Source organism: Trachurus trachurus (genome assembly GCF_905171665.1).
Source record: "Trachurus trachurus genome assembly, chromosome: 21".
In the NCBI taxonomy this organism is placed as follows: Eukaryota; Metazoa; Chordata; class Actinopteri; order Carangiformes; family Carangidae; genus Trachurus; species Trachurus trachurus.
In genome coordinates, this window is record NC_139899.1 from 20,044,564 (window position 1) to 20,072,518 (window position 27,955).

General features: G+C 42.3%; 2 protein-coding genes across 2 annotated transcripts; one reads left to right on the plus strand and one right to left on the minus strand.

Annotated features, from left to right (window-relative positions):
- Positions 1-1,652: 1,652 nt before the first annotated feature.
- On the minus strand, positions 1,653-18,909 carry pou2f1b (POU class 2 homeobox 1b; the record flags this gene model as incomplete). Its single annotated transcript, XM_083997453.1, has 13 exons — positions 1,653-2,035; positions 2,767-2,855; positions 3,804-4,125; positions 4,249-4,363; positions 4,735-4,923; positions 5,967-6,118; positions 6,319-6,460; positions 7,013-7,186; positions 7,359-7,450; positions 7,580-7,700; positions 8,241-8,417; positions 10,273-10,361; positions 18,864-18,909. 13 exons carry the CDS (start codon positions 18,907-18,909, stop codon positions 1,752-1,754), a joined length of 1,992 nt encoding a protein of 663 aa, XP_083853579.1. The 3' UTR covers positions 1,653-1,751.
- Positions 18,910-24,401: 5,492 nt separating this feature from the next.
- On the plus strand, positions 24,402-27,755 carry gpa33b (glycoprotein A33 (transmembrane), paralog b; the record flags this gene model as incomplete). The annotated part of the gene is made up of 4 exons (XM_083995988.1): positions 24,402-24,995; positions 25,081-25,245; positions 25,352-25,468; positions 26,848-27,755. The coding sequence occupies exons 1-4, from the start codon at positions 24,764-24,766 to the stop codon at positions 27,753-27,755; spliced, it is 1,422 nt and encodes a 473-aa protein (XP_083852114.1). The 5' UTR covers positions 24,402-24,763.
- Positions 27,756-27,955: the final 200 nt, after the last annotated feature.

Sequence of the window (27,955 nt, forward strand, 5' to 3'; positions counted from 1 at the left end):
TAAAAAATCAATTCAAAAAGAGTAACAGGAAACAACTTTCTCATACCCCAACTCGCCAGTCCCTCTATTTTTTGGTCAGTTGTGCTGCCAATTTAGAAGTTGAGCTATGAGACGCTTGGTCAAATTAAAATTTAAAAAAGAAAAAAAAAGGAGAGAAAAAAAAAAGAAAAAGGTCATCTTTGGAAAATGATCATCAAAATATTGCATTTCTAAAATCTGTTGAACAATGAAGAGAGATTCTGTACTCATAAATATATTGACTAGACTAAGCTACACCGACTACACACAGCAATTATTTTAACAAATATTTTTGGTATATCTTAAAGTACGCAAGCCAGTCAAGTGACTGCAGACAAAAAAAAAAAAAAAAGACAGAATTTCATTCCTCCCAAAAAAGGCAGACTGCAGCTCATCAATCCAGTTTTTTGGTACAGATACTGTGCACAAGTAGATACAACGGTACTACTATTACAAAAGAAAAAGAAAACAAAACAAAATAAAACACAATACAATAAACTCATCTAGCCGACGCCACCATATATTTGGTATGACGACCACGCCCCCTGACTAGTCCTCCTCCGAACAGACCAATCGGCCGCAGAGCCTTATGCAGCCACTGACCTCTCAGCACCTGCCTGAGCTGCAGACAGCACATGCAGACTTCTACTTTCTACCTCTTGAATCCAAACACAATGTACAGTCCTCCAAAGGATCACCATCCAAAACAAAACCACCCTTTAAAATCGGACACAGCACTGCATGTGCACAGCTCTTTTTTTCTTTTTAAAGCTCTCAACGTAACGTTTTTAGTTATTTTCTATCAGTGTCTATGATCCACACCTAGAACTCTGTTTTACTAAAGCTCAGCAGCTACCTTGCCACCGCAGCGCCACGTAAAACTCAGTGTTTCCAGAAAGAGAGATTCAGAGAGACGCGTCCGGTCCCTCTGAGCCTTAAAGCAATGATAACCTTTATATCGGCCACTTATTACTTGTTTTTAAAGCCTTATAACCACGATTAAAAAGTGATAGTTAACTCTTAACTTAACATTAGACTTACAAAGTTCTGAAAATGTCAAAAAATACAGACAGTAAAGATAAAAGGAAAAAAGTCTCTAAAATATAACTTTGATATGATTTACGTCAAAGCCTGTCCAAAAAACCCAAAAACAGATAATCAACGATGGGGCGAAACACAGGTCCCCATTAGTGATGATGAGTATTGTGAAATTAGTAGTAAATCAGTTAAGTTTGAATGTTAAAAGAGCAAAATCCTAAAGTTTTTGGTTAGAAGTATTTCAGAGAAAATTCTGACCTGGAAATAGGAGGATATATATTTATATATATGTACAAAATGTGAACAGCTTGATGGTGCCGAGGATACTTCCGTCCTGGACACGTGTCAAGGTTCATGAGGAGCGGCAGGCCAACAACAGTGTCCATCTGGCTACTGTTTGTGGAAAAAACATCCAAGAATCATAAAAGAAAAAGAAAAAAGAAAAAAAAAAAAAAGACGGCAAACAAACAAAAAAATAAAATAAAAGTTAACCTCAACCTCATTCGAGGTCTTCTTCTTTTTGGTGGCAGCAAAAAGGATTAAATAATGGTAGATACAATGGAAAGTATGTGGGGTGGTTAGTGAAGCACGAAGCCTTTTTCAAAACGACCTCCCCGTTCCCGTACATGGCGTGATAAAGAGTAGTGCACGACGTAGGGAACGGGGCGTTAACTCGGGATGCAGCCCGACTGGCTTCACTGAGCCTTGGAGGCAGTGGTAATGGTCGAGGCTTGCACAGGCACGGCAGCCGTGGTGGCTTGATGATGATGATGGTGGTGAGCGTCGGCGGTGACCTGCAGCCCCCCCCCGGCGGCCGACACCAGGCTGACGGGGTTGCTGGTGAGCAGCGACAGGTTCTGGGGGCTCAGGAAGAGCGGCGTGGTCACCAGGTTGGGCGTGCCGCCGGCCGAGGTGTTGGCGAACAGCAGGTTGCTGCCGTCCAGAGACGTGATGGGGATTGTGCCGCTCGACGCCAGAGCTGTGGAGAAGGAGAAGAAGGAGCTTTAGAGGAAGATGGCGAGATGTTTGACGGTGATGTCTTTACAAAGGATTTGTGTTTTTTTTTTTTCCCTCCCATCATCAAAATTTATCAGCAGCTCAGTGGGATTAATTTTTCTCCTCGCTGAAGTAATTTTCTCTCAGCAGGATTAACTTCATGGGCGTGGCCTGAATTATTTTATCCTCAATATGCAAATATATATCGTGTCCTCATTAAGTTTTTGCTTTCATTATACAAATTACACCAACAATGGGTTAAACTACTGACCTCGAGATGGATTTTTTTTCTCAAATCATTTTCTCTGTATATGTTCCAAATATGTTCCCTCGGGCCTAGGACTGTGCTTCTACGAGATGGTTTAATTAATTAAAATCTAAAATAACTATTACATGAATAAATAGACTATTTCTGGGCTGATTTTAATTAAAGTTGCTCACGAGTATCTGAGATACCCAGTCTGTTATCACGACCTGTCAACATTCAGAGGTAGATTAGGTTAGTGTTGCTGAGAATTTCTTTAATAATCATTAACTAATAATCAGCATAGAAATGCTGTAGAGGACAAAGAGAGTTCGTTTCAGGTTATAAATCACAGCTCAGAGGGAGGTTGGGAACCAGAGCTACTGTACTGCCGCTGTGTGATTTGTTTTAAGACTAGAAAGCACTGGCTCAGTAAGTGTTCATTGCATTGTTGTGATATCAGTACACACCTTGAATGGTGGCCAGGGTGCTGTTGCTCATGAGGGCAGGACTCAGGGCGCTGCCAAGGCCACCGGGCGTCAGGCTGAGCAGGGCACCCCTGCACACACAGACAGAGAGAGGAGGGTTAGAAGATCATTTAGACTCATTTAGACCACTGAAGAAGAAGAAGACACTTTAAAGGGATACGCCAACATTTTTTTCTTTTTAAGTGTCTTGCCCATGACAAGCAGATAGACACCATCCTTTCGACTGTGCGTGCAGTAACGAGGGAGAGCCCATATCGCCCGTAATTAGCTTAGCTCAAACGCTGGAAGTGCATAGGTAGTGTTAGCCTGCCTCTACCTAAAGTCATCAGAGAAACTCTTCCGCAACTCTAAACGCACCGATCTTCGTCTCAGAGCTGACAAAACTCTCCGGTAAGGCATCTTGAGTGGTCAAATGCCGGTAATGGGACGAGATCGGTAAAAACGGAGGGTTCAAGCAAAGACGGTTTATTTTGGTTCAAGCTAGCTACATCGAGGGTAGGTTAGCTTCCTATTTCAAAGTAAAAGCACTTCTGTATGTTAAGGGCAACGAGTGTTTTATTTTGTGAAAGTAACCGGAAGTGCGTTGGTCACAACGGCTAGCTTTAGTAGTGCCGAATTCGTCCAAACAAAATTGTAAACAACTGGACAAATTAACAAATTAACGACACACTGCTGATCTAAACGGCTACTTTCTCGAAAAATGTTTGAAATGTCGATAAAGTGATATATTTACAGAGTTTAGAGCTAAAATGAAATCAGCTTCTGACTGCTGATTTCGGCTCGGGTAGGAGGCAGGCTAACACTACCTATACACTTCCAGCGTTTGAGCTAAGCTAATTACGGGCGAGACGGCTCCATCTCCCTTGTTACTGCACTGCATACACAGTCGAAAGGATGGTGTCTATCTGCTTGTCATGGACTCGGGAGTGAGGCAAGACACAGAAAAAAAAATGTTGGCGTATCACTTTAAAAACAGAGGTGGTAATCAGAGCACCAGTTTGAGCGTGTTCAGTACTAACCCTGGAGCGAACTGGGAGGAGGCCATCAGCCCCGGGTTGAGCCCAGCAGCGGCAGCCGCCATAGCAGCGAAGCTAGCGCTGGGTAACTGGGCGGCCGACTGCAGCGCCGCGGACAGCCCCGGACTCGCCACCATCACCTGACCCGTCCCTAAAGTGGTGGCTATGGAAGTCGGGGCCTGGGTGACGATGGTGTGCGCCTGAGTGCCGAGCTTGCTCTCTATCGAGGAGTGAATGGTCGTCGGCGAGGGGCTTAAAGACGGAGAGCTGACTGCCGTGGTAATCATAGGTGTGGTGGAGATGACGGATGCAGTGTTTGTCGTACCTTTGAGGGGAAATGTTGAAGAAATAAAAGATATTTAAGAAAAAAAACAAATGTAAACTTCATTATGGGGTAAGATGGGAAACACCTTTTTTTCCAAACACACACACACACACACACACACACCTGTGAAAGACAGATTGGAGACGCTGGTGCTGGTGAGAGGCATCACTGGGTTTACAGTCAGAGTGGTGGGTGTGTTAATCGTTGGACTGCTCACAAGGCTCGCTGTGCTGGCCACCTGGACAACACAGATTTGCAAATACAAGTTATAATACAAACTCTAACAGGTAGTATTGTTTTGGTTTTGTGGTCAGTTTGTTTGTTTTTATTTTAATGCTCTTTATTTCCACTATGTAAATGGAAATCTTACGTACAAAGGGTAGGTACAATAAGCTATTGCTTCAGCCTACACCTTTTGGTTGCATGTATTACTGACCAATCAATGCATTTTGTCAGTCTCTTCTTTTTTTTTAAATCAACCAAATGAATAAATAAACTAACTAACAAAAAAAGAGAAAGGACTGAATGAGATGTGTGTTTGGCCGCAGCTACGAACACGCAAAATTTCCTCGACCTGTACAAAACTAACCCACAACAATCATCACTTACCAAGGGGCTACTGGGGGTAAATATGGTTTTGATGGGGGTGCTGCCTCCTCCGATGTTGCCGCTGCTGGGGGGGTTAATCCTCTTCTCCTTCTGCCGGCGATTGCAGAACCAGACCCGAATCACCTCCTTCTCCATGTTGAGCTGGTCAGCGATCATGGTGATCTCTTCAGAGGTAGGTTTTTGGTTCTGCTTGAAGAGGACAAAGACGCCAGGGACGCCCTGTCAGCATTGAGCAGTCTAAACCCTTCACTAACTCCACATCCAATTTACACCATGAAAAGTTTTGACATGTTTTCATAGATGGGGGGGGGGGGGAATCCTGAAGTCATCCTTGACACACAGTCTACTTCTCCACTGTGGATCTGTACGTTTTAAACAATCCCACTGTATCAACATATTAAAATATTACTAAATACTTCTGTTTTTAGGGCTGCACAATAAGCACTAGGCATGTGCACGGTTTCCCGGGTACTCGAGTACCCAAGTAGGCAATCTGCTAGTCAGTTACAAATTATTACCTGGTTAACCTAGGATTAGAGCACAGTCTAGCGTCAGATCAAACTACATAATCATGCCATGGTTCAGTTTTTCGTAGTGTTAAAACAGTTTCGGATCAAACAACATGGTTTTTTGCTGTGAAAAAGCATTTTTGGATCGAGCCTCGAACTTTCAAACCTTTTACGAGAATCTGTGGTGGTTTGCTTTTGGGGTAAGCCATAGGGAGGGAAACGATAGGTGTCATCAAGTCTGTTAGAAAATAAGCTTTCAGCCTACGAACATTAGGAAACCTGAGTTATTTCCTGAGACGATGTGAGACAGAGAGGAGCGTTGTCGCCAAAATGTAGTGTGGACTAATCAACAAGCACCGCTAATGACTGAAAAAAAAAAGAGTTTTCCCCTCCCCGGCTGCCTTGGAGGGGAAAACTTTTTTTTCCAGTAGAAAGATGCACATGCCCCATATAAGCATCTTAAACTCCAATCTCTACTCTTATTAACCACTTGATATTTTGTCTGACGACTCTGTGTGTCAGTAATGCGTCTGTCTCATCTGTTTGACGGACAGAGTCATTCTATTTTTATTGAAGTTACTCGAGTAAGACCAGGTTAGGTTACTTCAAATTACTCGAAATGCCCATGCCTAAAGCACCAACAGGTAACTCATGCAACAAATGTTTCCTTAATGGTAATAAAAACTCGTCAACATCGGAACTCAAGCCGTAGGAGTTTCTCACCTCCAGAAAGCTCTTTTCTAAGGCCACTCGGATGTTGGTCTCGATACTGGTCCTCTTCTTCCGTCTGCGGTTGAGTCCCTCTATGCCCATCGGGGAGCCCAGGGCACTGGGGCTGGACAGGCCCTGGTCAGATGTCAGGTTCTCTGCACAAACAGTACAGACACAAAGGAAAGGGAGGGAGGTAAAGACGAGGTACTGTCGAGACAAAAAAAAAGAAAAACGGCCATTGCCTATTCCACTTCACAAGAGCAGATGTGACGCCAACACAGGATACATTATGCAGAGTGAAATTATTATTTCCCTTAGGCCATTCATTTCAGCGTCACTCATTCAGGAGGGTTCAGGGACAAACCTGCATCATTGAGCCACTTTTCCAGCAATGGCTTGAGTTTGCACATGTTCTTAAAGCTCAGATTCAAGGCCTCAAAGCGAGAGATGGTAGTTTGGCTGAAATCGTTTCCATACAGCTTCCCCATGGCCAGGCCAACATCCCCCTGGAGTCAGAGAGAAAGAGACAGAGAAATATGAATTATGTAAATCTTATAAAAACACACATATTCAGGCCTGCCATTGTGGATTTTATTCAAATGTATTTCACAGTGATCAATGGGGCCCACAAAGAAAGAGCCCTGAAAGCAGAGAAATCCAGTCTCATACTATGGAGGGCTGAATGTCGGTGATGTAAGACAGGTAGCTGCAAACTGTCAGGACGAAAAACCTGATGTGTGGGCCAAAAAGGCAGATAAAGAAATACGCCTTTACCACAGCCAAGGGCAGTTCAGCTCGAACTGGAACAGTCAGTGCAGTGAATGAGGTTACACTAGAGTGCACATACGATTGTACACATTTTCCTATTACAATAAGAAAACACAAACAATAAAACTAAAGTTTAGCACCAGCGCCACACTTCATTGTGGCAAAGGCAGAAAAGGCTCCATCCTAGTGTTATATAGCGCGTACTAAGAAGTTGAACATGACAACACCCACATATGTTGATTTGCAAAGGAAGGAACTCTTGATAATAAATCTATTCATCCTACACACACCTGTGTGAAGCCCAGTTTGATACGTCTCTGTTTGAAGGTTTTGGCAAATTGCTCTAGCTCCTCCAGATCACTAGGCTCCTCCAGAGTCGGGGTATCCAACCGTTTGGGTGGTGTCTGACTGTGGGACAGGGACTGAATAGGTGTGGCTGCTGTTGTGCGGGTCGGAGTTGCAGGCTACGGAAAAGAGAGGGAGAAAAAAAAAGAGTAGAAAATACATCAGGCAAATCTATTAACACTGGCTTTGTGATGGGATTTTATTCATGCACCTGGATTACAGATGGGGAGGTGTCAGCGCTGCCAGAATAATTTTTCAGAGATTAAACGAGGTGCTTGCATCATTACCAACCTGAGTTGCAAGGGCGATGCTTGGTTGAGTCGGCAGGAGGTTAGCTTGGCTTTGAGGTAGTTGAGTTAGAAGACTCTGGGTTTGCAATATGCCTGCAGAGGGAAAGGCCGACAGGGCAGGAAAGATAAAAAGAAATGTTAACCTGCAATCTGGTACTTTGAATACATATCGCTCTCCTTAACTCCGCATCAACAATCAAGCACTGCAAGTGTTTTGCTCACCCTGTGGGGCCTGTGGTGACTGTGAGATGATGAACTGAGCGGACTGCAGCGGAGTGGCAATCGGGTGGCCGGGCTGAACCAGAACGAACTGAGGCAGACCTAGATTCTGCTGCTGTAGCTGCTGCCAAGAGGGGAATGTTAAGTCAAATCATACCAATCACACCAAATTCATACCTTACAGCAGGATAAACAGCATCTCTGCAACTTTGTAACTGACCTCACATGATTTATGTTTTGTTGTGGCATCATTACAACTAACTATATTACATCTCTGTCCAACTATACGTATGTATTTCTCCTTGTCTTACTCTAAAGTACATGGTATAGAAAATAAGGACAATAAATACAATGTTTACCAACCTATGGTGAACTTCTATTAGTTATTCACAAAGCAGTTGCTGTGTTGTCACTGATCTAAAACAGTTCCACATATATCCAGATGTCAATTAGTGAACAGCTGCCACATCTGTTTCTAGAAAATCAACAGCAGCTGATTCAAATGGTAAAATAATAAAAGCGGTTTTGAACGCCTGCATACAATTTGGAATTTTTGTTCCATTACAACAAAATTTACAGTCGACTTCATTCAAGATTTTTTGGGGGTAGTTTTATTGAAAAAGTATTTTAAGGGTTTGCAGAACCCGGAGAGATAGTGTCATACTTGAGTGATCTGGATGGGCTGTGACAGGGGCAGCTGGGTGATGGGTGTGGCTGCAGAGGCTGAGATGCTCGCCCCAGTGGTGCTGTTCTGCTGGCTTGCCGAATGCTGCACTGCAGCCAGGAGCTGAGCTTGGGCCTGTTGGATCAACAGCTGCTGATGCGCTGGGGTCAGGGTCAACTGGAGAGACAGACACAGTGGACATGGTGGACAGAGGAGGAGAGAAAGAGAAAAACAATAAGCAATGTATAGAGAAATCACTTTTTTCATAACTATTACAGACTGGATGAGTTAGTGTTGTCACAATACTTGAGTTTTGGTTTCGATACTCATGTGAAGTCGAACATCTAATATACCATATCTAATGCAATATCCTAGAAAAATGTGTGTTTTATAAAAGACTTGTGACACATTTTCCATTCTGGTCTTGACATGTTGGTTTGGAATCTGTCTTCATTATGTGCCATACGATAAGCACTTAATTCATTCCCTGCTTTCCCCACTTTAATAATTTTAGCAGCTGGACTGCAGGACGTAATGCTGTTGCCAACAGCTGTTTAAATGGCTGCTGTGGTTTTCTGACACGAACTAGACTACACCTCCAGTCTCTCTTCTTTATTATTCCAATTTTTGCACATCCATAGAAATCATGTGGAAGTGAATTCCCCACCACACTGAATATGTTCAGGTCAAAGGTTTATGTAAATTTGACTACTGAATTTAACTTTTCACAAAGGTATCGAAGTAGCATTGAAACTCCGGTTATCATGGCAACACTGAAGTAAAGCCGTAAGAGGCAAATGGAGAGAAGACTCATGCAGCTGAGCCAGGCACAAGTGCAAATGAGCATGTTGATGTCGTGTTCACATGCACGGTAACCATTCACTCCGCATTCAACCCGTCTGGTCTTCTCGACTAAGGCGCAGCCTCACGGAGAAGATGGATATGGGCACAGAGTGTACAGACACACAGACTATGTCCAAACACAACATGGCGTGGAGGACTTGGACATAGCCTGACAACCACGACGATGAGCAGACAGACAGGCAGAGGAGACACCAGCCTTAGCCACAGAGTCGGGGGCGAGCCATCGTTCTGTCGCCCCGGCTTTCAGCCAGGCTCGGTCATGTTCAGGTATCACTCCAGATGCATGACGACTATGACGAGGTTTTAACTCAAGGCAGTGAGGCAACAGGCCACTTACTCCAGCAATCTGTCCCCCGGCCAACATTAGCTGGGTTTGAGGCAATACGCTCTGCTGGACGGAGGTCGGAAGAGCACTCGAGTCTTCCGACTTAGACTAGTGGAGGTGAAGCAAAGAGGAGGGCTTAGAGGTGGAGATCTTCCTACAGGAATAACTGAGCATTGCTGACAGTTTGAGGTACGCTAGGTCAAACATCTCCTAGTTTGATGTCATAGCTTATCACCATAAAAATGACAAAAACTTTTGCAATGTGCACCTAAAAGACACAGTAAATAGGATAGGAGCAGAAACTAAAAGAATTCAGTGAAGGTAAAATCAAATCCCTGTACCTGTGTGGCTTTGTGAGAATGAGCCTTTAGTCTTTGAGCAGGGAGAGGAATTTAAATTAAAAAAGGAAGTGAGAAAGTGGGTATTTCAAATGTGCTGCAGCCTTCAGAGACAAGAAAAGTGGAGGGAAGGGAGGGGAGAGCCGAGATGCTAATTAAAATAACTGTTATGCAGTGCATGTAAATTCTGCATAGATTTGCATATTCTCGGCCATCTGTTTCCGAGCAACCGCAGAGCAGCTAATTAGCATACAGGGTTGATTAATCTGCCTTGTTGCCAGGCGACACCAGGAGAGCCTGGCTCATTTAAATGAACTCTCTCTCTGCTTGTGCGTGTGTGAGCGCAGATGAGCATTCCTACGTTCAAACTTCATTTCATTCGACCACAATTAAACTGCATCACTAAAGCCGAACAGTCGCTTCTTGGCGTCGTCAACAGAAACAAAGGAAAACAAAAAAGTTACTTGTGGATTAGTAGTGCGTGTGTGTGTGTGCCGAGTGTTACCTGTTGGAGGAGGGCTTGTGCGTGTGCATTTGTGATTGCACTTGTGGGCAAGGTCTGCCTCTGAAAGTCCAATCCATTGATTTGGATTCCTGAGGACAGAAATACAGGTAATGAAACGTGCTGCGTGGTTAAATGGGCATTTACGCTCTTATTGTTTCAACACAGAAAAAAAAAAAAGAGGAACACAATACTACAACACAACACCAGAAGTTTACATCAGAAAAACCAAACAGTTGTCAGGTGCAAAGGAAAACTGGTTAAAAACATGTTTGTTTTTGTAAATGACAACGTATGCAATGACAGTGGTGATCCGTTATCGTTATAAAAGCTGCTGTATGAATCTGTACAAATGCAGGCTGGTGATTCATCACAGAAATAAATATTAACTATGGGCGTGCACAAGAGTGAAAAGCATACAAGATCATTAATATTTACTCAGTTTTATATTACTGTTGTGCATTAATGATTGAGCACCAATTGTCCAGTGTTCACCCAGAGTCTGATTATGTGCATCACAGAGTGAGACAGAGCAGAATTAGTGAGAGATATTCAATAGGCACAAGTGATGGAAACAGCTCTCTGTGGGGGAAACACAAGGAAAAACTGCTCATGAGGATTTTGGAAAAAGCTGCAATCACTTTTGTTTTTTCAAGAATGACCCAATAAGACAAAAAGGTGAACAAGTAGTGAGCTTTTTTCAGGTTTTAGCCACAAGAAATTGCCATGAATTAAAAAAAAAACCTGTTGAATGAGGAGGTGGGTGGCGCTGAGACGTCAGGCAAAAAAAAACAAAAAAACAAAACAAGAAGGCGACGAAGAAGAAGCAAAACAAACAAAGAAGGTGGAGGTCACTCACCGGTGCTCCCGTCACCACTTTCCATTGCACATTTAGTAGTTTCTGACTGATTATTCACTTTAGCATCTGAAAGAGCCAGACAGAGACAAGACAGTGAGACACACTCACAGCTTCTACCTGAGGGATCTGAGAGCGTGAGCGACTGAGCGGTCTCACTTTTGTCACCTGAACAAAACACATCCCATTCTCCACGACGAGAGCATTTCAAATCATGTTCAGCGCCAGTCAAAGCAGCAAAACAGCATTTAGCGACGAAAACCACCAGAACAAAACCCGGTTCGATCACAATCACAAGTCACAACAGCAAGCAACAACAAGAAAAAAAACACAACAACGGTCATTTCACTGTGGTGCAATAAACACTTATGTGATAAACAGTACCACATCAGACTTTTCTGTCTCACAAAACTACAACAACAACAACAAAACCCAGCTGCGCTCCATCACAGTCTCATCAAAAAACTCACCCACTCTTGCTCCACCTGTGTTTTCCAGCATGGTTGCTGAGCCTATCAGAGAAAATTGCCTCTGCCGGGCAAACCCACCAACAGGGTGTCCGGCAGTCTGTTCCTGTTCCTCCTCCTCCTCCTCCTCCTCTCTCCTTCTCCTTCTCCTTCTCCTCCTCCCAGTCCTTGCTCTCTTCACTCTCTACTGGTCAGCGGCGAGCAGAGTTCAATGCAACACACACAGACACAGTGGCACTGTCCACCGCACGGTTCGCTGAACAACACTGGGATACGCACACTGTGAAAGCCAACAGGGTTTTTAGGCAAACAGCTCTCCTTCCTTCCCTCACTCTGCTCTCCCTCTCCTTTCTTTTCTTATAGCTCTGCCACTCTCTCTTTACTGTGCCTACTTTGCACTCCCTCTCTCTCTCTCCCTCTCTCTCTCAGTCTTCTGCCTCTCTCTCGCTCGTGTGCCAAAATTGTCTGTACTTCTGAAAAGTTCACCCTCCTCCCTCTCTTGCTGGAATGAAACAAACGACAAGTGCAGCTGGCGGCCTCCTCCAACTCTGCCGCCGCCCCCCTCCTCCTCCTCCTCCAACCCCCCCACTCCCCCCCTCAAACCCACCCCACCCAACTCTATAATGAAGCATAATCAGTATTCAGCTGATTAAAGCCGTATGCAAATCTGCCTCTGCCTCGTTAGCAATGCAAGGCTTTGAAGTCCTGCGAGCAACGCATTTCACACCGGGCTCTGAAAGCTTTCTGCATAATTTAAACCCCTATAAATATTTATCAGCTCATTAGCATATTAATTGGATGGCTTTTGGAGGACGATAAAAAAAAAAAAAAAACAGGGGAATAAGGACGACACAGAAAAGGGGGAAAGAAAAAAAAAGTGCTCAAACTAGCACTTGGCGCAGCAGAGGGAGGGAAGGCAGCAGCACAAGGCCAATTATTGTGCAAGTGCACGGCTAAAAAGTAATTAGCTAAGAGCAGGTAACAGGCTGAAGATATCCCAGAATGCAGTGTGAGGCCTGTCGGCGGTGGTCTGGGCATGTTAGCAAAGGCAGACTGCATTAATGGAATGTCTTAGGCCGCTCGCTCAGAGAAAATCGCCAGGTTTCATGGAGACCGAGCCCAACTGCTAAAAAGGGAGGAGGGGGGTGGTGGTGAGGGGGGGTTATGAGTGGGAGGGGGACTCGCTCAATCGGAAATAAATAACTCCACATTAATCCACCAGAAGCCTGTCATTACAGCGAGACCCCCTGTGGCTAAAGCATTCCACAGCGAGTGACTACAGAGAGTGGGTGGCGGGCTGCGGCTGCCTATGTTTATGAAGTGTTTGGGGATTAGCATATTTAGATTAGCTTTACATTCCATTAGTATTTCATTTTGGAGTCCTTTTAAATTCATTTCCAGCAAGCTCCGAGAGTTGATACAGTGTGGGGTGGGGTGGAGTGGGGTGGGGAGGGGGGGGGGGACAGTTGGCCCCCGCCGCCACACAGGTGTCCCATGAACCAGAAGGACCGGGACAGGACAGGAGTGTCTGGCTGTATTGCGGGCGACAGAGGAAGGGGCTCACCGACTGGAAAATCCAACAACAACTGCTCTAATCAACTTCTTGACTTATCCCACTGCCAGGACAAAAAACCATTTACATACTAACCTGAGCAAATCAAACAGCGCCGAGAGGCCAGACGGAGACTTCAACACACATGCACGTACTGAAAAACCAGCACGCACACCTTTATCATTCAGCACAAGGACATCCATGAAGAAGAAGTGTGCAAAAGCCCCATGAGATGAGTTCAAGTACCCCTGCATTTGCCACTGCTCATCAAGTTTCCACTCAAGTTTCATCTTGACAAGTTGTTTTGTCTTTGAAGATGTCTGGAAATAGTGAAAAAATACCTTATCTTAACTCCTCACATAATAAGTTTACTGTGATATATAAGGCACAGAATGAAAAGCAGTCTAAACCGAACACTTGAGGGTGTGGAACCATTACATTGTTGGCATTTTTCTAGAAAAAAAGAAAGAAACCTGACTTCAAACTACTGTTAAATTATTCAAATATTTGTTATTTAATTCTCTGTCAGTCAACTAATCTCTTAAATTCTTTAGCTTTACATATAATCAGATAAACATGGATACGGTTGTGCTTGCTTTCCCTTTTTTTCATGCAATGCATAACAATCCTAGAATTTTTTGATTAGGTATGCTCTGTGTTTTTTTTTTCTTTTTTCAGTAAGTTTGGATGGAAATTCAAACCACAACCACTTGTCAGAGGACGTAGTTTGAGTTTTTACTCAGTTATCCTTTTGAAATACCTTGCTTGTGGTGTGTGACTTGACTTAAAGCAGAAGTGAGTGATATATTTGTGTTAATATAAGTCTTAAATAGTTATATCTTCCGACAGCAATCACTTACATAGAGTGTTTGGACTGAAACACGGGTCTGTCAGTCCCTCTGCTCTGCTCTGAGCCGAAGAGAAAACATTTATCATATCCTACAGTTTTTATCCAATGAGGAGAGAGAACGGCATGCAGGGCTGTGTGTGCAGCTGTGTGTGCAGCCAAGGAATGTGGTGACGTAGCGACGAGGACTGTTATGGTGCGTTCAAGGAAACTCGTATTTTTCCGACCGTGAAGTGGTACCAGTTCGATCTGGTACGAGTTCACCGGTCGGAAGTTACGAGTGGCCGTTATAGTGACTTTCACCGGTAAAACAGGTCGGAAAAACATGAGTGGGTTGCCTGGAACGCTACAAAGTCGTAAGTTGTGACTTGAAGCTGTAATTTACGATTTCAAAAGCCTGCCTGGAACGCAGCATTAGCGAAAACGACCGGATCACTCACTTCTGCTTTAACTGTTGTTTCTCCTGCGTGATCTGTCTGTTATGGTAGTTCATTATTATGCTAGAAAAATATCTTGCAACCCGTTTGTCATTTGAAAAACTCAAATATACAGATTTATTTTATGTAAACACAATCTCTATCTTTTCAAAACTGCAAGACACTTCAGAAGTTTGTTTGGAAATCACTGATGTAAACGCTAAATGAACATCACACACAGTCCATATCAGTCGTCTCCACTGTCCGTCTCCTTCAAACAACACAGTGTTTAGTTTAGCTCCACCCTAGTGTTTGCCAAGGTGTCTACCACAGAGTATATACAGTTGGCACACTCGTGTAAAATATCTGAGAGGGGTCATCTGAACAGCGAGTCTGTCTTAATGACCTCTTCAACAATCGCTTCATGCAACCAAATGAGAAAACAAAAAAGGGAGATCTGAATGCGAGGGGCAGTTATCAGCAGTGCTCTTCAACACATGTACAGTTACTTGGTTGAATGGTTTGCAAAACCCTGCTGTGGAACAATGCATAATACAAATATCCTGTGAAGAGAATTTTAAATAGGTATCTCATTAGGACTCTAATATGGGAGGGCTGACTGAATACTGCAGAGCTGTTAATGCCAGTGTAAGGATTCAACATAAGACAGGGCAAAAACTTAATTAACACATTCACATTCTGCCCTGATACCTACAATACCGTATATTCTTCATCTTAAACACAGGACACATCAAGAAGACCCGACTGAGAGCGATCAGGATGTGTGGTCACGACAGATTATCTGTCAATTTGAGGAAATTAACAAGCAAAAAAAAAAAAACACATCTCACTCTTTTTAACGCAGAGTCACAATGAATATCCAAACTATTTTAAATGTCCTTTAATACTAGTCAATACATTAAACCAAGAGCATCTGACCAGCAGAGAGCACAAACAGTAACGCTGAGCTGCAGCACAAATGAACAAAACACAGAGTTCAGTGTAATCTGATGAACAGTAATGGGGCTAAAATCACTGTAAGCTACTGTGGTATCTCTTGGGTGGTCATTAGTCGACTGTCTACAGGCTAGGTGGAAAATTCAATCTAACTAAATTAAAGTGCTGTTTCTAGGGGGAGGTGGCGAGAAGGAATATGCAACCACTTCCAATCAGCGCATGCAGGGGTCAGCCATGATTCACTCCTACAGTTTGTTTGGTGCAGCGGAGCCTGAATTCACATGTAAATTCACCACTGAGGACGCCGATATTAGCATTAACTGTTGGGTATTCATGTGCAATTTGCAATAGCAAAGTACAGCACGTTTCTTTTTCACACTTTAAAACAGGTTCCTCAATGAGTATCGCATTAAACAGATTGCTGTACTCTGCCACTTCGTCTGACACATTACTGCATCTGCACAAGACTGTTTTTACGCCTTCTTTTAAATAGTTTTCAAAGCATTTCATAAAATCTGGCAACTGTTTAGTAATGCTCATTGTAATGGCAGACACATGAGAGTCATCAGGAACAACAACATTGCAATTGTTGCTCGGTAAATCCAGCAACTTAGGTCATCCACCAATCGTAACGTACGCTCTGTCTGCTTACAACATGCCCTCAGTTTGGAGATCATGTCGCTACATGTTGATGTAAACTTGGATCCGCCCATAGACCTATAGGTACTTTGCATAACTGGGCACAGACACAAGTACTCGGTCGGACAGCTTTTTAACAATAGAGACAAATTCTTTAGTCACATGTCTTACTTATTCTGCTGTATGAGATATTCTTCTTTTACATTGTTTACCCAGAGAAGACTGATCATTTTACTCCAGATAAGCCAGAAACGTGTAGTTATCTGTTTAAAGCACACCATGCTGCCCTTATTAGTTATGATTTTCTTCTTCAACTGTGAGGAAGCTTGTGTGACTGGAGCCTTCACGGAGGCCTCCTCTGTACTTTGAGATGGCATGTCCTGAATTTATTACTGCAAATGATGCATTATTCATAACAACTGTGTTTACATCAATGAATATTCATGATGGAACTACAAGGCTGGAATGAGGGTGGAACTGTAAAACTGATTAAATGAGAAAAGTAGTCTAAGTGTGGGGATGACAGAATTATTCCTCAACTAGTCTTTAAGTAGCCGAGTTTAACAAGTCAATTATTATTTTTCATAAAAGTGAGACAATTTTTTTAGACAGTGACTCTAATGTTACAAAACGCTAACAAAGACAAAACTTTTAAGCATTTAATGAGTATTAATGCACATACAGGCCCTAGAATCTTAAAACAAAGGCTAGTATTTCTCACGAATGTCTTCCAAACTATCAAGTAATCTCCTGTAATGTTATCGTAGCCTGTGATTCCCCTTGTAGTTGTAACAATGCAAACAGGGAATGCATTTAGTGTCTTTGGGTGATGTAGACTGTATTTACATATCAGGCAGAGTTGATTATTAAAACAAAACCAAGCAAAAAAAAAATCACAACAACATACAGCTCCAATCGATATCCACATTTGACTTGCAAAAGTAATGTTATGCCTTTGTCAGCAGTTTTCTCCCCGCCAAAATTAACAACATGCATCACCGTCCCGGTTAGTCATCAGCATCTATTCTTGCACATGGTTACACCTTAGAGAAGTCACACATGGGCACCAATGCAACTTGAACTGCTATGACAAAAAGTATCAGTGATTATTATTAGAAAACAAACACACACAAAAACACCCACCACCACCACTGTGTAGTGCTTGCAACTGCAGACCTCAGGCTGCTTCATTTAGCTACATGTGTTTTTTTAACAGTGCTATCAAGCTGTGTCTTGCCCAGCCGTGAAACCGGCAGAGTGAATAGTAAGAATGCCCTGCCTGTTATTATTGTGGCCTTCCGGAAGTGGGCCTCACTACCCCTCCCTGTGCCTGGAGGAGGAGGAGGAAGAGGAGTGGGAGGGGGATTACACAGGTACAATCTTTGTATTCAGCAAACACCGACTGGGTCAACACGCCTGCTAACAACGACGTAAAAAATAACGAACTTGACTATGAAGCAAAGTTTCCAGGAGCGATTATTAAAGTTGTATAAATGAATTAAATCCTCAAATGAGGTGGGTTAACAACACCAGCAGCAGCACCATCCCGATGCCAGCTCGACCACTACTTCTATTACTCCCAAGTTTAAGAAAGTACTCGGCCCAACTTCTAACTGCAGGCAAAACACTTGCAACACAATAAAATCTTCATCATCTCCGCATTATAACTCTATTATTGCATTATTTCGGCGGAATTAAACGAACGAAAACCCCAAAAAAGTTCAAAAGAAAAGCGTCCAAGCCAAGTTTGAGAAGGAGAAGAAGGAGGCAGCAGCCAGTTAGCCACGGGCAATTTGAATACACGAGGGCCAGATTTGTTTTTTCTTTGATTAAACCAGAAGTGGGGTTTTTTTTAACAGTCTTTATCGTCACGAAGCGCTGTGTTGTGTTGTGTTGACATGACACGAGCTCTTCAGCGGCTGATGGAATATGCTGAAGTCCGCACTCTGGTTGAGGCAGGCCCGCATGAATAACACAACAGGCTGCTGCTGCTGCTGCTGCTGGGGCTGGTGGTGGGGCTGCTGCCGCCGAGAGAGCACACAAAAGGCTGGGGCAAAAAAAGAAAAGAAAAGAAAGAAAGAAAGAAAAAATGCTCCGCTATAAATTTTACGTCGAGCTGTGTAGTGTACACACACAGGGAGCTGACACTGTGTGTTCAACAAAAGCCAGTTTTTTTCTCCTCCCCACTACAGCATGTTTTCGTGTTTTTCGACCACCACCGCTACCATAAAAATAGCGTTTGCATAAAAATAAATAAATAAATTTAAAAAAGGGGGAAAGAAACAAGCGAACAGCCACTGCCCGGGCCGGGGTCGGCTGGCTTTGCTGGCTTCGCCGAGAAAATGAATATGCAAACCTCTTTCAAAAGCTTCTTCTCCGCTGTGCATCAACACAAAGCCAAAGCGGGTTAGCGGCGTGAGCTAACAACGCTAGCCCCCCGCTCGCTCGCTAGCATCCCCGTTTCATTTCAATCAACCTGCCCGTTAGTCAGAAAAACATCTAAATATGTCACACAGGAACCACGAAGTCACGTCGCCGATTACTAATAAAATATGCTAAACTGTATTTGTCGGCAGAGGTATGAATATGTAGCGGCGTAGGGCTACAGCACGTCTAATCACACAAAGGGGGGGAGGCATGTTTCCATGTAATTTGCCGTCGCACTGCAATAGCTCGTTTCCTCCTCTGTCAAATTACAGTTGGCTGAGCTGAGTGTAAAAAAAACTAACGCGGAGCTCAGCGGCAGCCCGGTGTTGTTGTTAGTCGGTCTGCGTTTTTTAATCTCCATTCCGTTTATCATAAATTGTGAGTATCACAGTTTGAATATGAGTATGAATATGTAAAATGCTGTAATCATTACCTGGTCCTGAACTCTCATCTTGACTCGCTGCTCCTCCGTCCGCCATTTTGAATATTTAACCCGAAATCCCAGCCCTGAGCCTGCCTGTGACACACACACATACACACACACACACATATAGCCTACACACACACACACACACACACAAAGAGAAAGAGAGGGAGGGAGGGAGACACACATTTACACATACACACACACACGGGCCTGGGTAAAGTAGAGGGTGGAGTGTGTACTACTGGGTGTTGTTAGCTGTAACTTATTTACATACTTAAATAATCATCTATCTTTTACTGCCCAAGAGAGGACATGGGTGGATGCAACACAGACAGCAACAACAACAACAACAAACAAACAAACACAAAAACAACAATAATAACTTTTAATTAATCAATAACGCTAGACAAAAGGAGCTGTTGTCAAATAAAGTTTAATTTATTTCAACAGGCAAACAGGACACATTTGCTTCTCAAAGTGTGTGTGGGTGTGTGTGTAGTGTAGCATACAACAAAACACTATGCATCTGTAAAGGGACATTATCGCCATCATCTTTATGTATGACTCAGATTCAGACAAATTATGAGTCCTCAATGTAATTCAAATGGCACAAAAGCCGGTTGAGTTTTGTTTGTGATGAGAAAAAAAAACACAGTAGTTGCAGCACAGAATTTAAAAAAAAAATCATATTATCATGAATCAGCATTACAATAATAATGGGATAATATGAATGTTGTATATGTGTTTTGTTTGTCACATATGATAACCATGGTTTTTATTTATTTTATCAAGTTTCATTGGAATTCCTAGATCATTCATTCATTCATTCATTTATTCATTCATTGTTTACAAAATAGATGCTGCATAGTCTACTCCATGTTCCTACGAGTCCAGAAACCACATCATAAAAAAAAAACAGAGAGTGAAATGGACATCTTGTTGGTGACCTCACCCTGACCAAAGAACAGAAATTTCACATCTGTAATATGCAGGGATGTGAAGTGAAGACGCGTTTCCGTTTATCCCAGCCACTTCCTGCATTTTGCCCATTCAGATATTCAGCATATACAAAGATAGCCTTAGATTGCATCACCTTCTCTGACTGTCACCTTCTCTGATTGACTCAAGCAGTGAGTAGATCGATTAACCGTTGTTAAAGTTGTTAATTCAAAGGACTGCACCAGCAGTTTTGCATGTTAGCCTATATCGTATGAATTCATATTAACTCGTGATTTGATGATTTCATAACTCCAAGGTTTAATTAGGCTACCTAATGGTTAATGGAGCAGTGAGGGAGACCTACATTCAGTGCATATCACCTAAGCTGATTAAGTGCCAGTTTGATGGGGAATTTGGACCTTAAGCACAATACCAACTGTAATAGGGAAGCATTATTATCAAATGATGTGAACCAATCAATGTGGCGACTGGCGAAGCCTTGTGTCAACATTAAGTTTAATGCCCGACAACTGCAAACAAACAAACAAAAAAATTGAATAGCAGAATGGCAGAGAGGCGACCTGTCAGTATTAGTCCGGTTCAGGGTGGTGTCAGAGGGGTTAACATGGACTAGGCAGCTAATATTTGCTCTGGGAAACTCTCACCATAGTTAATCTTGCACAGCTTCACACAGTCACACAGAACTGACTGGAAAGCAAGAGGCAGCACTGGGGCTGTTGACAAAGTATCTAAAACTTTTTAACGATAAATCAAAACAAGATTAAAGAGTCTTAAACTTGTGACCCCAAACCAGTGAGCCACTGACAGAAATCAAGTTTGAAAACAATCAAGCCGCTGTGGATTTAGAGAATAAAATAGGTAAATAATAAAGTGATAATAAAAAGGCTATTTTGATGTTGAAAGTTTTTAAACTCAATACTGAAGAAGCTTCTTGGATGAGACATGAAATGAAAACATCCTCCTTATTCACAGGCCAAGTCCAGCTGCCTTTAATTCATCTTCTCTTGGATTCATGTCACTGCTTTTATTTTCAGTGTTTGAGTTCCTTGAGGTTGAGTGGATTTCTTTCTTTTTTACTCTTGCTGCCAAAGTTACTACTTACTTTGTTTTCAGAGAAAAGATTAAGATGTTAATGTTTTGACTGGTGACCTCCTCCAAAAATACATATCCATTGTGTCTGACTATCTAACTGCATCTATTTGGAGCCTCTTGGCACAGTTCGGATGACTGTGATTTTTCACTAGATTTCCTGTAAACTTCCCAAAGAGATCAAATGATCAACATTTCACAAAAATAAGAAAAATACAAGTGAAATAGTAAAAAAAATAAAAATTGATAGTAAATAAATGTAGGCTACTGTATATCTGGTGACTATGTTTTCTCCTCACATATTAGACAACCCCTCAGATTTTGTGTTTACCAACCTTTGGGCTGACTGTCCTGGTTGGGAACCACTCAACCTGCATGTAGATGATCATATCAGCATTAAAACTCCAGTTTAACCAGCTGCAACTGTAAAACCAGCAGTAAAATGCTGCTCAGACACACTGACTCCAGTCACAGAGGACATAGCTACTGTGCTAAAAACAGCGGCTTAAACGCAGGGCTTCAGCATTGTTGGACTTTTACTTCAGAATCTGAATAATTCTTCTATCGTTGTTTAAGAGCAAAACATTATTAGTGTGGTGAAGCTTACAATGAAAACACCCTTTATACTTATTTTATATAGGATAATCATGGAGGCAAGTGGTGACAGTTTTGCTTTGAATTGCAGCTTTCAGTGCAACACTGCAGCCTGCAGGTCAAACTGAGCACAACACCAGGTGGTGATACAGATGCACTGTATACAATGTTAAATGATTTATTTAATATTCACTTTATTGTTGTTGTTTTAATAAACTTGTGGTTGTGATTAGTTTGACACCTCTGATTATCCGTGGATGTACTATGAGCATTATGTCCTAATCATATCATATCTATTTCACATGTTTCATTTTTATTTTATTGTAATTTTTAAAACTTAAAAGCATGAAAATGTTCAGTCATTCCCATTGCCATTCTGTACATAGACTTTAGATCAGTGGTTCTCAACTGGTGGGTCGGGACCCAAAAGTGGGTCGCGGACCCGTTCTGGATGGGTCGCGGACAGCTGGTCAAAAAAGTAAATAATATTTAATGCACATCTGATGTTGGACATGTCTTTTATTTTGAAAAATAACTTATTTTGAAAGGCACACGAGACACGTGAACACATGCAGTTGTAATGGTCCTCCTCAGTTTCTTATTATTTGCTCCATTTGCTCTGAATGCAAAGATATCAGTTTCTTATTAACGTGGCCTGAATGCAGTGAAAATACCTTGTTTTGTGGGTCTTTATTTTGTGCAATTTGATATTTATTCACTTTTGTGAATATGCTCTGAATGCAGAGATGCATTAGAAGTCAAATATATCATTTTGTTGGTCTCCATTTTGTGCAGTTTGATATTTTTTATTCACTTCCGTATATGCAGTTGTCATGGTCCTCCTCAGTTTCATTCATGTGCCCTGAAATGCACTTTGCTCAATAAAGAGCAAAATGAGTTTTTAAAGGCTTAAAAAATATATATATCTTGGTTTGAATTCTATAAAAGTGGGTCGCGACTTAATGACCATGGGAAAATGTGGGTCCCAGAGTGAGACTAGTTGAGAACCCCTGCTTTAGATGGATAGAGCACAAAAGCATGTTAGGATAAGATCACTTGTGTTTGATTTGGACACTGCTGCATTTGTGTGTACAAATGCTAAGACAATGATTTTTACAACAGTGAACTGTTCTGTATTAACATATTGAGAGATAATTATTAAATAACTAACCACAAGATGTCTACTAAGATGTAATTTCAAGAAGCTATAAGGACATTTAAGAACTTTTTATTGTACACTATTATAATCAAAACTAGGCTACATTATATTGTATTTTTTTTATCTGTTTATCCAGCAGGGTCTTTGCGTGTGTGATCCACAAGAGGAAATATAGCTATTTAGTACACACTGCTACACACCACTGTCTGAACATCTACATATTCAGCGTGTTCTACAGCACGTGACTTTCATGTTCTGTTTGTAGATATATAATGAATGTGGTTACAATAAATCTATCCATCATTGATCAATCAATAGTTTGTGAGTTTGTGAAGTGTAGATCCTCCTTTTTCTCTAACGAGCAGTTGTAATCAGGAGAAAAGCAGATCAGTCATTGGCCCTAGCTCTGGTCACATGTGACCTATATGTTGACTTATTACCTGGAAGTGTCAACGTCTCTGTACCTGTGAGTTCACCGTGAAGGTTAGGCGAGCTCTCACTCCTGGACTGAGAGCATCAATTTCTGATTCTTATCAGTGGCTGGATGTTTTAATCCTCTTCAGCAATGATGACAAACAGGCAACTGGGATGGCGAAAGCTTTTTCTAATATTTACAGGTAGGTTTTATGTTCATTATTTCTCTTTTCTGTGAACCACTGCCACACCTTTGTGGGATTATAACCTGTGTTAATCATTAATCCAACAGTCTCCTTCACAGCCGGAAGTAAGATTGTGTTTTACTCGAAAGAAACCTGCACGGAAAACCATTAATATCATTTATATTTATCAATTTGTACTGTTAAAACGACAATTCATATTGAATTATAATTTAATTGAAATTTACATAAATATCAGTTTCACTCTGCCCCACAGTTACATGTTACACAAACATAGGCCTATGTCTTTCATATTAGTAAAATAAATTGGTTATCCACTATTACATGTTTCTATTTGTTTCAGTACTGCCCTGCTGCAGGAGCTTACAAGTTTCTATCCCAGTGGGAGAATATGAGGCTGCACGAGGAGCCGAAATTACCCTCACCTGTTCCTTCGTCCCAGCCCAACCAGTAATCAACACAGTCATCATCACATGGGAAGCGTTCTCTGACAATGAAAATGATCCAGTGGTGAGAGGTTAAAATAACTAGCAGCAATATGTGTGATGTACAGTGTTATTCTGGTAAAATGTGATTTTAAACATGAGACTTAGTTAACTCAGCCGAGGGCCACTCAGAGTCTCAGCTTGCATTTGGAGCCTAATAAAATTGTAACAGAAAGTAAAAGAGTGTGAGAGACATGAGTGATTAACAGACAGGCATAATGTCCCTGACTTAGTGCTTTATGACGTGTGTGTGTGTGGATTACATGCAAGAGCAGTTATTTTGACCCAGTAACCCAAATGTTGTATGAAAAAAGAAGAAGATGAAAGTGACGTCAAGTCAAAAAAAAAAAAAAAACAACTTTAATTTAGTATTTTTTCTTGTCTCTATAGATTAATTTCACATCAATACTGTGATGGCATATGTGACATATGACGTGTGTTTTTTTCATTGCCAGCAGATAGTCGCAGCTATCAGAAACTGGGATAAGGCGTATACATGCCACAGTATCCATTTTCTTTCCGAGTTCTCCAGGTGGCAAAACCGGGTTTCTCAAAATTGGGATATTTACATGAACAAACACAAAAACGAGATACTCAAATCCGATCATTACCAGGAAACTCAAGTCTTTGTAAACAAACTCACTGTCACTTCTTTATATGGACAATAGAAACTTCCTGAAATGGATAGTCATCCACTGCAGTAAAATGAAAGAGTTTGCAACATACCCATGCCGGTACATTCTGGTGTAGACAAAAACATTGATAAGATAAACAAACAAATCACAATCTGTAATATGGGGTTTATACAGTAAAAGCAATATCACATTTAAGGTTGTACTGAATATCAGCACAGGTCTGGCTTTTTTCTGTGCTCAGTCTATGGTCTTGTAGTAGCCTACAGTAGGCCTAGTTTATGCTCAGACCACAGTCATAAAGATGATCAGTAGCCTACAACACACCACTCTATATATCTATAATACTGAGCAGATATCTGTATAATCTATGTTGTTTGCGTTTCAGAAAAAAATTGCCACCTACTTCAATGCAGATCAGATCGACGTTACACCTGCTTATGAAGGTAGAGCCTTTATGGATGTCGACTTAATCAAACGTGAGAGCACACTACGCTTGACCAAGTTGACCATGCAGGACAACCGACGTTACCAGTGCGAAGTCCTAATCCCTGGAGACGATGAGGGAACACAAGCTGCCACCACTTCCCTCTTGGTCCTGGGTGAGAATTGGCCACATTAAACATCGGCCCCATTAAATAAGAACACTTCTCAGAGACGTAACTTCCCTTCTTTGTTTTCGTATAGTTGCTCCCTCTCAACCGATCTGCAGCATTAATGGAAGAGCAGAGTACTGGCACAACATTAGCCTCACATGCAAGTCTGAGGAGGGGTCCCCAACACCCACCTATCAATGGAAGAGCTTCAGCGTTGAAAACAATCCGAGGGCATTTCCCCCTAAGACAACTGAAAGTATGCATTTAAACCATCCTCTGCAGCTGAAGAGTTTATTTCCCTTTGATGACAGAATTTATCTTCATCAGCACTGTTTGCTCTTATTCTTCTGATTATTTTGCAGGGGATGGAGTCCTATCTCTCTTCAATATTTCAAGAGAGACGTCAGGGTTCTACATTTGCACATCAACAAATCGAATCAGTTCTGCCAGCTGCAACTTCACCTTAGCTGTGATGCCTGGTGAGTGTTTTTTAGATTGTGGGCTTCACCTATTCAGGCTGGTGTAAAAAAAAAAAAACTCAATGTACATTACACTTTCAGCAGCACTGTGAGCATTTATCCACTAAAAGAGCTCAATGGAGAAAGACCTAGACTGGTCCTGGAAGCAACCATAACTAGATGTGGTAGGGCCAGGCTACTCTGTCTTAAAGCAGAAGTAAGCGATCCGGTCGTTTTGGCTAACTTCCTGTCAGCCGATGGAGTTAGCAGCCCCCGCCCTCGTCCCTACGGCACCACATTTACGCGCATCCCTTGGCTGCACACACAGAGAGGACCGCCCCTTTATGCCGTTCTCTCTCCTCATTGGATAAAGGTTGTAGGATACAAGGAAAGTTTTCTCCTCGGCTTACAGCAGAGCAGAGTGACTGACAGACCCGTTACGTGTTTCAGACCAAACACTCTATAAGTGATTGCCGTCGGAAGATATAACTATTTAAGACTTATATTAACACAAACATTCCGCTTACTTCTGCTTTAATTAGCCTAATTCTCAATAATTTATATGTTATACGTCCAAGTACAACTACCCCCTGCATGAAAGCTGTGTAATCTTGGCTGCTTGCTGTATAAGTGTAACGGATGTGCACTCACTCCACCCATAAAGGACGTGCTAACTTATTTGCCAAGCGGTTGTCAACCTCTTGGCGAAGCGGTTAGCATCGTCGCCTGACGTGCAGGAGATCAGGGTTTGAACCCCACCTAGGGCAGGCCGTGAGAAACCCAACGCAGAGGGCCAGATATGATCATCGGCTACATAAGCACACAAACAGGGACTACCATCAGCCAATGAGGATGTAGACTCATTTGTCATTTGCAGCCTAACATGATGTAGCCTATTGCATATTTAGTAGTTTTACACGTTCTCATATTAAAATAGCCTGCCGGCCATTTCAAACAACTTATCTAGCTAATTATAGCTTGTAATGATAAAACATTGGCAAATTTGGCTACAGAATGATCACTTGTTGGCTTGGCTAGCACATTTGTTAGCATCTAGCTCCTCATCATGGAGCTTTAGGTTGGTGTCCCTTGATTGTCTATCTTTGACTGGATATTTCAGTGACAACAACAACAAAAAAAGAGATTTCTTTTCTAACCACAGGTCATACTATTTAGTGTAGGCTACTGTTCAAAAAATGTCCTGTATTCTGTGACCATGTCATGCTAATGGAAATCAATAGTTGGAATAGAAGCCTGATTTACAGAGAACTAGACTCAAATTTGGAAGTTCAAAATAGCTAACGAAGCTGTAAATGGTGGCTAAATGGGGATCTCAGGTTTGGACTACGTAGGCCTATTCTAAGAAAACCCCATGTCTTTCTTTTCACCTTTTTCTCCAGGTGGTGGAAATGAGGCGTCCGTTGCAGCTATAGCCGGAGGAGTCGTCGCAGGTGTCTTGGTTCTGGGGATTCTCATCTTCTGTTTCTGTCGGAGAAAGGGAAAAAAGGACAAGCATGTCGAAGGGTATGTAGCCTACTGTATGATTCTGTCACTCAAAATTGCCACCGACAATTGGTTTGGTAGGTGTATTGATTATAAGTATTACTGTGTGTCTGTTAGTGCCACCGGGGGTGTGCAGTATTATGACAGAGACGAGCAAGAAGATGGAGACCAGTACGTGGATGACAAGTCAAACAGCGAGACGAAGCAGTCCAGGCAGTACGAAGACAAGAGCACTGTTCCTCAAAGCTACGTGAGTGGAGGACCAGATGGACACAAGTTTGATGATGATCAAAACAGTCACTACAGTGGTCAAGGAAGGAATGATGGCAAAGGCAGTGACATTGACTCTCAGCGCTATCGTGATGACCAACATGATCGTGATCGTCTTGATGATCAACGCGGTCACTACAGCGGCAGTCGCGATCGACTTGACGATCAACGGGATCGTTACGGTGGCAGTCGCGATCGCCTCGATGATCAACGGGATCGTGGAAGTCGCGATCGCCTCGATGATCAACGGGATCGTGGAAGTCGCGATCGCCTCGATGATCAACGGGATAAATATCGTGGAAGTCGCGACCGCCTTGACGATCAACGGGATCACTATCGTGGAAGTCGCGATCGCCTTGACGATCAACGGGATCGTTACGGTGGCAGTCGTGATCGCCTCGATGATCAACGGGATCGTTACGGTGGCAGTCGTGATCGCCTTGATGATCACTACGATCGCCAAGGCAGTGATCGCTATGATGCCAGAGGCAGTCGTGATCGCCTCGATTACAGTGAGGATCAATACAGAAAGTGATATGAATTAGCCTGCTCAGTTACTGAATGCTCTTTGGTTCCTTTTTATGATGCAAAAGCATTTGGAAGTGTTTTTGGATTTGCTTAGTGCCCCATTACATCATAAAGACACATAGCAAAATTAATTTGCTCATTCCGTTTTAAATTAAAAGCCCAGGGGTTTGGCCAACACAAAGAAATAACAGCATTAAGGGAGTTCCC